General features: G+C 40.3%; 1 protein-coding gene across 33 annotated transcripts in view; it reads left to right on the forward strand.

Annotated features, from left to right (window-relative positions):
* The window catches only part of MTMR3 (myotubularin related protein 3), a 133,749-nt gene that overhangs the window by 82,042 nt on the left and 38,600 nt on the right, over positions 1 to 13,107 (forward strand). For 17 of the 33 annotated variants that reach the window (XR_015144755.1, XR_015144757.1, XR_015144756.1 and 14 more), the window contains 3 exons: positions 1,757 to 1,846; positions 2,247 to 2,363; positions 12,245 to 12,327. Coding sequence is in view for 22 of the 33 variants with exons in the window: in XM_086348664.1 (XP_086204790.1) it covers positions 1,757 to 1,846; positions 2,247 to 2,363; positions 12,245 to 12,327 (290 nt within the window). In the remaining 11 variants the exon portion in view is untranslated. Of the gene's footprint in view, positions 1 to 1,756; positions 1,847 to 2,246; positions 2,364 to 8,105; positions 8,139 to 12,244; positions 12,328 to 13,107 lie in introns of all 33 variants that reach the window. The other 16 variants (XR_015144754.1, XM_086348657.1, XM_086348658.1 and 13 more) reach the window with 2 other exon arrangements.

Below are 13,107 nucleotides of genomic sequence, written 5' to 3' on the forward strand. Positions count from 1 at the left end.
GAAGTTTGAAGTCATGTCAGTGAACTTTTTGTATTATGTTAAAACCATCAGTTGTCTTGCACTTTAAATGGATCTTTTATCCATGCATGATTTTGTAACATCATGAACAGGTCATTTTGAAAATAATGACTAGTGAGAAAATGAGTAATGCACATCTTCCAAAGGTAGACATATTTTGCAATAAAATTTATTTTAAAAAATCACACTTGGTAGTATTGCCACTGGGCATATCAGAAAAGTATTTGGTACTGGAAAGCTGTGAAGTCCCTTGTGGCAGATGATAGCCTCTCAAAATTCTAATTTTCTCATTAAAACTTCATCACTGGCAACTGATTGCACTTGAAGAAAAGATCTACTGAAGTCTGAATTACCATAGTTGGTCAGTTGTTCTTTTCAGTTGCAAGTGGTGCTCATTCATTTGCAAAAGAAGTTGCTAGTTCAGCTTGTAACTGAAACAGTTGCACAAGTGCTTAACTTGAGACAACCGTAATACTTCACTGTGCAGCAAAAGGCTTTCATGTGTATTTCCTCTTTATTTATTTATTAATATTTTATTGTATATATTTGTTGGACATGCAGCATGTGGGATCTTAGTTCTCCAACCAGGGATTGAACCCATGCTCCCTCCATTGGGAGCTTAGAGTCTCAACCACTGGACCACCAGGGAAGTCTCTGTTTCCTCTTTAAAACAGAAAAAGACTTAAGGGTCAGAATGGAATAAAATTGATCGTTTTTCTCCTACTTGTTACCAAGGACATTCAAAGTGCCACTGCTAGATTGTACTAAGGGGCCAGCAGGTTTACCCACTGAGTCTCTCTGTGCTGTTTGTACAAATCTCAGTGCAGAGAAAAAAGGCTTAGTATTATTACAGGCTTAGTATTAAAAAAAGGCTTAGTATTATTGTGACTGTGGTTTTGACCTCATAGAGGCCCTGAAAGGGTCTCAGAATCCGCAGATCACATTTTGAGAACCATTCTATTAGGGTTTATGTTTAAAATTGCTATTGCTCTTATAAAATTTGCTGTGTAAATAATTTCATCATAATTTACCCCTGGACTTCCCAGTAGATTGTTTTTCCCCCTGATCTTTGTATACCATACAAATTTATAATGTAAAAGACTTTTTATGTAAATTATGATTAGTTCAAGTGCCATTTAGATTATAATTTATTATCTTTTGAGATTGCCTTAATAGAAATAAATATGTAATACAAAGATTAAACTAGGGATATGGTTCACACACATGTTTTCAGTTTGAGGATTCAGTTCTTCAGTTCACATTGAGAAGAAAACAGCTTTGTTATGCAAAGTTCCCATATAACCAGAGTAGACACTGAGGTATAGTTAACTCTCACTTAAAGTTCCATGTATTAATCCCCTCATAGACAGTTGTTTCATTTATGCTCCATTCACTTCCTTGTTACCCTTCCCTCCAGATGTTCTGAGTCAAATTCCAGACATTGGTCACATCATTTCATTCTTAAATAATAATAATTCAGAATGCATCTTTAAAAAATAACGGTTATAACTTAGGAGAAAAAAGCCACTATATCTTAGTTTCTCCTAAAAGTAATATACTAACAACTTACTAGCGCTTAATAGAAATGTTCTTAACCTCTTTGACTTTCTTTGATATTGGTGTGTTTTCCATTTAGAGGCACCTGGATTTTCATTGTGATTATGCTATTAGATATGGCAGAAAAACCAAACATGGAGTAGGAGCTTTGAAATTATTTAAACATTTGGGTTTTTTCCAGGATGAAGAGACTCGGCACAGCCTTGAGTGCATCCAGGCCAATCAGATCTTTCCCAGGAAGCAGCTGATCCGGGAGGATGAGAATCTTCAGGTAATTCCAGGCCACTTTTATTTGTGAAACAAGTGTTAAGCATCATAGTAACAATGTAGCAGAGCCAGTGGATTGAAGTAATGGACTGCATATAGGAATACATATTAGAGAAATGTATTTTTTCCCTAAACCACACAATTAATAGAAATGTATGCTGGAGAACATCTCTTTTAGAAAGACTTTCCCACTGAGGTGTGGTCATCTTTGTGTCATTCCTTCTTTAGTCTTAAATGTGAATAACTAGGTTTTTTGCATCTTGTGGGTGTAAACCCATCCTCTTTAGGTCCCGCACCCATTTATGTACGAGCGACAGTGTTTATAGTCCATTCACCTGAGCTGTGTTTAAAGGCTTTGCTTTACTACTTCAGGACTCTGAAGCATTTCTTCTTCCACTTTGAAGGTCCCTTTTCTTGAACTTCATGGAGAAAGCACAGAGTACGTGGGCCGTGCTGAGGATGCCATCATTGCCCTTTCTAATTACAGACTTCACATCAAGTTCAAGGAGTCTCTTGTTAATGTAAGTGCTGTCAGCTGTTTTTCCACTAAAGTAGATGGAGAAGGGAAGTAAAAAACCTTAAGTTTCTCACAAGAGCAATGTGATATAGAGTTTAGCATGAAAACATTGTGTACTCTGCTTTTTTCTCAATTTAAGCACTGAGGACACTACGTTAGCAAGCAGCTCTTATGCTTGATTTAAAATGATAACGTGTAGTTGTCAGCTGAGGTGTCCATTGTTTAGTAACACTGCATGATTTGCAGTTGGTAATGCTGTATCATTAAGATTTGTAATGGTGCAGAAGCTGTGTAGGCTTTTATTTCTCAATATTTAGTAGTTACCGACTGCCTCAGTTGGAGAGAACTTCCTGGACCTTAATGTCAAATGCTAACAGAGTTTTGTCAGAAAAGTACAGTGGTGATAGCAAACATCCTTCACCAGCAACACAGGGAGATGACTCTACACGTGGACATAACCAGAGGGTCAGTACCAAAACTGGATCGATTATATTGTTTGTAGCCGAAGATGAAGAAGCTCTCTACGGTCAACAAAAACAAGACTTGGAGCTGACTGTGGCTCTAATCATGAGCTCCTTATTGCAAAATTCAGTCTTAAACTGAAGAAAGTAGGGAAAACCACTAGGCCATTTAGGTATGCATTAAGTCACTTCAGTCATGTCCGACTCTGAGCAACCCTGTGGTCTGTAGCCCACCAGGCTCCTCTGTCGAGGGGATTCTCCAGGCATGATTACTAGAGTGGGTTGCCATTTCCTTCTCCAGGGCATCTTCCCAACCCAGGGATCGAACCTGCATCTTTTACTTCTCCTGCATTGGCAGGCAGGTTCTTTACCACTAGCACCACCTCCTAAATCAAATCCCTTACAGTTATCCAGTGGAGGTGATGAATACTATAGGCAGAGGTTTATAACATTGTACAGGAGCCAGTGACCAAAACCACCCCAGAGAAAAAGATATGTAAGGAGGAAAAGTGGTTGTCTGAAGAAGCTTTACAAATAGCTGAGGAAAGAAGAGAAGCAAAAAGCAAAGGAGAAAGGGGAAAGATTTACCCAACTGAATGAAGAGTTCCAGAGAATAGCAAGGAGACACAGGACCTTCTTAAATGAACAATACAAAGAAGTAGAGGAAAACAACAGAATGGGAAAGACACGAGATCTCTTTAGGAAGATTGGAGATAGCAAGGGAACATGCGAAGATGGGCATGATAAAGGACAGAAATGGTAAGAACCTAACAGAAACAGAAGAGATTAAGAAGATGTGGCAAGAATACACAAAAGAACTATACATAAAAGTTCTTAATCACCCAGATGACTACAATGGTGTGGTCATATCACCTACAGCCAGACAGCCTGGAGTGTGAAGTCAAGTGGGCCTTAGGAAGCATCGCTATGAACAAAGGTAGTGGAGGTGATGGAATTCCAGCTGAGTTGTTTAAAATCCTAAAAGATGATGCAGTTAAAGTCCTGCACTCAGTATGTCAGCAAATTTGGAAAACTCAGCAGTGGCCACAGGACTGGAAAAGATCAGTTTTCATTCCAATCGCAAAGAAGGGCTGTGCCAAAGAATGGTCAAACTGTCGTACAGTTGTGCTCATTTCGCATACTGGTAAGGTTATGCTCAAAATTCTTCAAGGTAGGCTTTAGTACATGAACCGAGAACTTCTAGATGTACAGGTTGGGTTTAGAAAAGGCAGAGAACCAGAGGTCAAATTGTCAACATTTGTTGAATCATAGAGAAAGCAGGGCTTCTCTGGTGGCTCAGTCGGTAAAGAGTCCGCCTGCAATGTGGGAGACCTGGGTTCAATCCCTGGGTTGGGAAGATCGCCTGGAAGAGGGCATGGCAACCCACTCCAGTATTCTTGCCTGGGGAATCCCCACGGACAGAGGAACCTGGCGGGCTGCAGTCCATGGAGTTGCAAAGAGTTGGACATGACTGAGCAACTAAGCACACAGATAAAACAAGGGAAATTCTAGAAAAACATCTGCTTCATTGACTATGCTATAAAGCCTTTGACTGTGTGGATCGCAACAAACTGGAAAATTCTTAGAGATGTGAATACCAGACTGCCATAATCTGTCTCCTGAGAAACCTGTCTATGGGTTAAGAAACAACAGTTAGAACCCTATATGGAACAGCTTACAGGTTCAAACTTGGGACAGGATTATGATAAGTCTGTATATTATCACCCTGTTCATTCAATTTGTATGCGGAGTAATCATGCGAAATGCCAAGGTGGGTTAATCACAAGCTGGAGTCAAGATCGCCAGGAGAAACATTAACAGTCTCAGAAATTCAGATGATACCACTCTAATGGCAGAAAGCAAAGAGGAACTGAAGAGCCTCTTGATGAAGGTGGAAAAGCTGGTTTAAAACTCAACGTAAGATCATGGCATCAGGTCCCATCATCTCATGGCAGACAGAAGGGGAAAAAGTGGAAACAGTGACAGACTTTATTTTTGTGGGTTCTAAAATCAATGTGGATGGTGACTGCAGCCATGAAATTAAAAGACGCTTGTTCCTTGCAAGGGAATGTATGACAAACCTAAGTAGCATGTTAAAAAGTGGGAACATCACTTTTCCAACAAAGGTCTGTATAGTGAAAGCTATGGTTTTTCCAGCAGTCACGTATGGATGTGAGAGTAGGACCATAACGAAGGCTGAGCACTGAAGAGTTGATGATTTCGAATTGTGGTGTTGGAGAAGATTCTTGAGAGTCCCTTGGACTGCAAGGAGATCAAAACAGTCCATCCTAAAGGAAGTCAACCCTGACTATTGATTGGAAGGACTGATGCTGAAGTACTTTTGCCACCTGATGGCACAGAGCTGACTCATTGAAAAAGACCCTGATGCTGGGAAAGATTGAAAGCAAAAGGACAGGAGGGCGGTAGAGCACGAGATGGGTAGATAGTATCACCTACTCCGTGAACATGAACTTGAGCAAACTCCAGGAGATAGTGTACACTACTGTAGTGGCTCAGACGGTAAAGCATCTGTCTGCAGTGCGGGAGACCCGGGTTCCATCCCTGGGTTGGGAAGATCCCCTGGAGAACGAAATGGCAGCCCACTTCAGTATTCTTGCCTGGAAAATCCCATGGACTGCGGAGCCTAGTAGGCTACCATCCATGGTGTCGCAAAGAGTAGGACACGACTGAGCGACTTCACAGGAGATAGTGTAGAACAGGAAAGCCTGGCTTGCTGTAGTCTATGGGATCGCAAAGAATTGGACCCAACTTAGCGACTGAACAGCAACGTCAAATGATGAGATGTACTTGGAGTTCAGTGCAGGCTTCTGTTACAGGATGAAGTGACTCTCTTGTCGTCTTAGTGGTATAAGGATAGATGTTAAATAAAATATTTATTTGCATAATATACTGTGTATTGCTGAAGAGAGGGAAAGCTCTCAACTTTGAGTGCATTTACCCTTTTCAACTAAGAGTATCCTCAGTGAACTGGGTCTTCCAGCACTATTGCCATCCTTAATATTCTTCAGTAAACTTGTCTTTCAGCACAAAAATGCCAAAGTTCATGTATTCTAACCAAATGAACGCTGCCTTCTTTCCTCACTGAACAGTGTTGTGGCTCTTTGTGCTTTGGTTCTACCACAAAGAAGTGTACTATGACATCTTATAAAAGCTCATGACTGTCCCTTCATTCAGATAGTGTGTTTGGGAGCTCATTTTGGGATTCTTAGAAAGTTGTTTTACTCAGCCATCCAAAAGTTACCCAATTCCTTCATCATATTTTTCCTTGTCAAGACTCGAATGGCTGACATTTTCTTTGTGGTTGGCATTTATTGTTTTAGTGTTGATTACTGTTCTGTGCAGTTAAGCGTTTACATCTAGGAGTCACTATGGCCTGAATTCCTTCTGGCCTGTAGAATTGGGCTATGATCATAGCTCTTGTCTTAGTTTTCTGTCTGTCAGCTAAAAATACACACTGGATTCATCAAGGCAAGAGGCATATTGTGCTTTCATACCATGTACCACTGTTCAGAAGGGTCTGTTTGGAATTGAGTAGCCCTGATAAGAGGGGACAGGATGGAATCTCCTATAACATCCCAGCAACCAGACCCTACTAGCTCCTGTGGAAGTAATGACAGCAATATTTAGTAGAATCACCCAATTTAATTTTGTGTTTAAATGTCTAGAATTGGTGAAATTTAATTAAATTGCATGTGGAGATAATGTAGTTTTGTATCATTGCATTTTTTCACGCAGTTCTGTTTCTCAGCTTTTTGGTTTACGGCCAAGTATTTCAGAGACTGTTTTTAGATCTGTTGGGGTAAAGGATCTATTGGAGAGAAAGCATGGATTGGAGCATGTCATTCACCAACCTAAAGGCCTTCAGTCTTTCTTGATTACTTCTAAAATGAAATCACTTAACACGGTGTCACCCTAAGTGGTGTGATCCTTGGTCCTTCACAGCTTTTCTGTCTCCCTCTGTCTCCCCTTCTCCCCTTTGTATTAGTAAAACCACCCTCTTTGGACTCAGACACACCTTATACCTCTGAGTTCTCTCTTCTCCTACCCAAGGAACTTTTCTTCATCTGTCAGAACCCAGCTCAGGTGATGATATTCTTCTGTGAAGCCTTTCTCAGTCCCAGTTCCCTCCCTGACAGTTTATTACCCTCTCTTCTGGCTTTTTCTGGGTCTTGAACACAGTTTGACAACTTTTACCAGATATGTTGTAATTTTTTGTTTGTTCATCTTTGTATCTTTAGAATCCAATGTGTTTACTTGTGCCATAGTATTCAGTAAATATTAAGTGAATTGGAGTTAATAATGGGTTTGAAATAGATATTAGAGCATTTTAAAATCCTCTCCGGGTTTAAAGCTTGTTGTAAGTCATCTTTTTCTCTAAGCCTGCATCATCTTTTTCTCTGACAACAGCTGTATGAGTAGGCTGCTTACTGCAATTGTTGGTCCCCCAACTGTGATTGAGATACAGTGCTTAAGAAAACTTACCCTTGTTTTTACTTGGGACCCACTTCTTCACCGAAAAGTGTTTTCCATTTAGCATGATAACCCTCTAAGGCACAGAGTCTGCTTGTCACTTTTTTAAAAGCCCAAGGTAATGGCTTTGCACCGAAAAATGGTTGTGCAAAAGTATTTTGTAGTTGCACTGATTTTAAGTAATTCAGATTGGGAGAGACTAGGACTTCTTTGTACAAATAAGTTAATGACATCACAGTTAGTGCTGGGCTCCTAAAACCTGTGGTTACTCCAGGAAACCATGGCTCCTCCTATTCTGGTCCTCCCTCGGCAGATGAGTATTTCAGTAAAATCTGTGATATTAAGAGACCCCTCCCGTAAAAGTTACTATATCTAAATCAAACATATATCAACCATCAAAACTCAGATGCGTCAGTATGTATTGTGGCATGCTGCAGTTTGCATCATTTTGTATGTTTTCAAATGAACACATGTAACTCTTAAATGACTTACACCATCAAGCTTGACATAGCTGTCTGATATCATATATTCTCTTAATCTCACAGCACATTGAAATACATCGTTATTGTAATGCACATACATTATATCAAGTTTCCAATTTCTAGGGTAAAGAACCTCTAGTATAGTTCAGTTGTAGCATTTAAGGTATGAATTGCTCCTATTCCGTGCTTTTCCCAAACTGTGTTTTTACATATGTATAGGTATATTTCTTTGCTCAGCTAATTTACAAACAAATAAGTGTTCAAGTGAAGATAATGAAATTTTAAAACGATTTTTGTTGTGTAATTCAATAGACCGCCTCTCAGTCTGCTGCTTCTGAAATCCCAGTAAGTAGCATGAGAATTGTAGGCGGTTGTTGCACCTGTGCTTGAAACAAACTGGTTTGCGTGTCAGATGCTCCCCTTGCAAATCAGCAAGTGTGTCCTCTCTGCATGAGTCCCTTTCCTCCTATCAGAGACAGTTCTACTGGTTTTGTACATGAGGACAATTTGTGGAGTGCGGTAAAGCCCTATAGTCCCATGAGCAGATGGAATTGTGACTTTCAAAAAATGTCAACTGAATTTCAACCAGAAGTAAAGACAACATTAGTATTTAAAAGGACATTAAAGCTCTCATTTCTAGACTGGTCTGTTAATGCTTCTTGGGAATAAGCTGGAAGTGTACCTGGAAACACCTTCCTTAGCATTTCCCACATTTTTTACATTGCCTAATTGTTGTACATTGAAAATCTTGGTTACTCTCCAAGCATCAGAAGTAGGTTATTGTTAACAATGCCCTTTGGTCTTAGCATTCATAAATCAGAGGAGGCTTCTGAAAACCCGTGTTGGAAGAGTACGTTGTAAATACCAGAAGTGAGCAATAAAGAATTTGAGTCTTTAACCTGTGACCATTTTCTTCTGACTGGTTTTTAAATCGTTAGAACCCAGATAATCCACGATGTGTTATATAGATTTTAGGTTAAGACTCATTAAATTATTTTTACTCTGTTACTGCCATTTTTACTTGCCATGTGTATGCAAGGTTAATCTTCCCCATTCAGTCTATAAAAAGGGCATTTGTTATTAAAAAGTATACATTATCCCACTTTTAAATTCTGGTACTTAGTAATTCACACACATACAGACCCAGAATGAATTATGGTAAATACAGTAGGAAATAACAAAATTCCCTCTGGAACGAGTACTGCGACTCTCTTATGCATGTCTATTATGTTTTTCAACTGCCGCTGTCCTGCTCTTTTGGATTGATGCTCTCGTGAGTTTTGGTGTATGTAATGTAACTTTTGACCTTTAGAGGAATTGTTTAACAGCACTGGAGTGTGTTTGATGTATTTTAAGCATGAGTTTGGTAGGTTTTATAAGAAGAAAAGCACTGTAATGGGAGAGAGAATTGCCTGGCAAGTAGAAGGCAGAGAAGAAAGGAGCAAAACAAGGATGAGTTGCAAAGCACTGAGTCATTGGGTTAGGGAGGATATGATTGTGACTTCAAATTTCTTAGAATTGCCTCTGTAGAATCTTGGTTGGTTTACATTCTGTTTTCCTCTTAAGATCCCTGGTGAAGAGGCTGCTTAATAGTGAAAGAAGAACTAAGGTAGGGCTCACACAGAAGGGAGTGGCATCCTAGAGCTTCAAGAACGGAGCGCCATGTATGTTGGAAGGGCCCTGAGCTGGAGGGCAGTCATGGATTCTGGTCCTGGCTCTGCCACTAGCTTTGCTGGAGTGTCTTAACCTTCCTGAGCTATCAAATGGTCTGCCTCAGGAACCTGTATTTCTTTGCTTTGGGGTATGTCTAGTGACAGAAATGGTAAGGATCCTCCTCATATGTGATGAAAGTTGAGAAACCTGAATCCATGGACTTGCCTTTAAAGAAGTAGAGAAGCTTATTTTATATTTTGGTTGGCTGTATGAAGAGGAAAAGCCAGCTAGCTCCACCTTTTTCAAAGGAAGGCAATCTCGAGGTTGGCGTGGGTGCATTGAAGAGTATCATTGAGATGAAAGGGGAAGAAAAAAGAGAGCTGTTCATTTGATACAAAATCAAGTGTTTCTCTTTTATGTCCTTGTTCTTGCTGCATATTAAAGTTCCTTGCATGTGATAATCTGCATGATTATTAAAATCTGTATTCTGTATCTGTGACTTGAATACACATGGTTGTTTCTTGTGATTTGGTAGGATCTGTATACTAGCAACCAGTGTTTTTATCCTTCTTTCTTAAGTTTGCAGTATTAAAATATGTGAAAAATTATATATTGGAAGCATGTAGGTAGCAAATGTTTTGCATGCTCTGAAGGGTTGCATCTTTGTATTTTAGAAGTCTGAACCTAGCTAGGCTCTTGGGCTAGATCTAGTCCAAATAGTAGGGATATAAAAATTTATTCTTTGTAGCAAAATAGCACAGGCCAGCATCTGGTAATAATGTTAGTTGGTTTTCAGGTTTTCTGGCTATAAGGTAGGGTGTTGGAGGGGACATGGAGCAAGTGATTGCTGTGAGAGCCTGTGGATTTGTAAAACTCACTCTCACTCCACCCCAGGCTCTTCCCATTCCCTGTGCCTGGACCTTCCCAAGCTGGGACCACCAGAAAGCACAGGCTGGTGTGGTGGCATGCGGGAAGGTTAGAGGATTGTCCAAGGAAGTCGATAAGAAGGCAGAATTTTGGTTGATAAAGTTTTAGAAAATTGAAATTAGAACTCAGGCCTCTGAATTGCCAGTCTGGCACCTCTTTTTCTCTTTGTTTTGGGGGAGTATTGGGGGAGAATGGGGACTGCAGGTTTAAAAACAAAAAACCTAACATGAGTGCTACAGGATATGCAGAGGACTGGCCTGAGGAAAAATCAGTGTCCCCGTCTGATCTCTTAATCTCCTATTCCCCTTCACAGTTTATCCCTACTGATAGGTGGTTGTTTTTCCTTCTTAGATGTACAGGTCTTAAAAGAATTTTTAACTGCTTCAGCTCCAGTTTCTCACAGCACCTTGGGGTAAAGGACTTAAAAACAGAGGGCCAAAGATCCTTTTTCTTTCTCTGAACACAGGCAGAAATTCTGTGTCTTTCTCTTACTTCTGGTCCTATTATAAGGGAATTTTGTAGATAAATCTAGAAGGCTCTATTCTGAGGTAGAACTCTCAGCCATTACCTGAGTAACACTATTTTGTTTTCTTCTCTTTTTGAATCCCTGCCCCAGTTTCTTTTTGTTTGTCCGACATGTCCATCATACGGGCTTCTTTTCGATCTCCACATCCTTGTTCTGAGAGTTCCCAGCCGGCTCTGGTGACCACATGGTGGGGCAGGGTTTGCCGGAAGCCTGCTTATGAAGCGGGCTCAGCTCGCAGCAGGCCGCCCTGTCAGGCAGTGTGCTCTTGTTTCTGTCTGTGCTGGAGGAGAGTGCCTCCTCTTTCTCATGCAAAACACGAATTGCCAGAATGCTCCTTGCAGCTCCCAGAGCCATATTTTGATTGGGCTTGATACAGCGTAAAAAGATCCTTTTTCAATGAGTAAGAGTATCCACTACAATTTTTACCAGGTTCTCTTTAGAAGTTTTGGAAATTGGAAGTTTTTGAGGTCAAGGGTTGAGTCAGGAAAAGTTGAGGGACAGAAGGAAGATTCTAACGACAGCTTGAGGATTTATCACCCTCTTCAGATGCTTTCCCTCCTATCTGCCTCCCTTCTCTGATCCCCGTCCACTGTCATACTGATCTTGTTTCAGTATCCGATGACCAGATTGGCAGGGAGAGAACCATCCCAGCTTACTCATACCTTGAGCCCTACTTGGCAAACAGGGCTCCTCAGCTTGTCTTTTGAAACACATTAAACCTACCCGATTAGGCCACTGTGAGAGCTGTCCCTCCTCTTCTGCTGAGCAGAGCGCCTGACCAGCAGCTCCGTCTGCTGTCTTGGGTTTTCTGTGCTACCGCAGGCAGTTCAGACCTCCAGTCTTTTTCATGTTGCTGCTTTGCTGACACAAAGGCCCAGGCCCACCTTGTCATTTGGGATAGGCGACAAGTATAGTCCCACTAGAATCTTGATCTGCAGCTCTTTTTTGTCAACAGGACAGGATTAACTGTTCTGATTCCCTTCAGCTTCTGTGTTACCACACATCACAGCTAGCTCTAGCATCGTAAAGTAGTACTTTGAGAAAAGGAGACTGTAAGTTTGTTGCCGGAGAGATGACACATTTCTGTATTTCCTTGTTCTTCTAGATGTGGTGCCTCTTTGTTTGTTGTCCTTGTGCTGTGAAGTGACTTGAGGGCATTGTTGAGAGACTGAGGAAGGGAAGCCTAAGTCACTGAGTAAATCACTTGAGTGCTGTTGGTTCAGATGAATGTGCAGTTCTGTGCTGCTTTCTCCTGTAGAGCTCGCTGATCACTCTTGGACACATTGCAGAACCGCAGGGGCAATGCCTTTTTGACTAAGGGAACTTCATCTTTTTTTAATTGCAGATTCCATTGCAGCTTATAGAAAGTGTTGAATGCCGAGATATATTTCAGCTTCATTTGACTTGCAAAGACTGCAAAGTTATCAGGTATGTGACGTGTTTATGCTGTTGTTTAGTGTGGAAAATACTTTTTAAAGGGTGGATTCATGATTTGATAACAAAAACTGCTTTTGAGGGTCAGCCTAGTTACAAACATTTTCTGAGTAGTTAGTCCCTGAAATATTTTATCTTCAGGCTGCTTTGCTACTGGAAAGATGAGTTTTCTTTTTTATTTGGATATAACTGTAAATTTGCAAAATAAGTACAAACATAAAAATCGTAAAGAGCACTAGTACTGTTAACATTTTACCCCATTTGTGTTATTTTTTGTGTGTGTGAGAAATTCTTGTTCTGAACAATTTGAAAGTAAGTTATGTAATCATGGCCCTTTGCCCCAAAATACTTTAGTGTGCTTTCTTAAGAATAGGGGTATTTTCTTACATAACCACAGTATCATTATCAGCTTCACAGTTTTACACTCGTGATACTTTTATCCAGTCTGCTACACATGTTCTAATTCTGTCAGTTGGCCAGATAATGCCCTTCATAGCATTGCCCCTACCTCATTCAGAACAAGATTCAGTCAAGGTCACGTACTATATTTAGTTGCCATGATTCTATACCTTTCTTTAATCTGGAATGTTTTCCATCACCTTTCTTTATCTTTTTGGCATTAGCACTTTGAAGAAAACAATCTTTTATTATAATAGAATGCTTATTTTGTGTCCAGTATTTCCTCAGGAATAAATTGAGGTTGTACATTTTCAGCTGGAATACTGTAACGTGAGGTTGTGTCCTCTTCAGGATATTGTATTACAGCTGGAGGCA

Source organism: Bos grunniens, chromosome 17 (assembly GCF_055505025.1).
Source record: "Bos grunniens cultivar Pamir isolate PY7600 chromosome 17, Bosgru_T2T1.0, whole genome shotgun sequence".
In the NCBI taxonomy this organism is placed as follows: domain Eukaryota; kingdom Metazoa; phylum Chordata; class Mammalia; order Artiodactyla; family Bovidae; genus Bos; species Bos grunniens.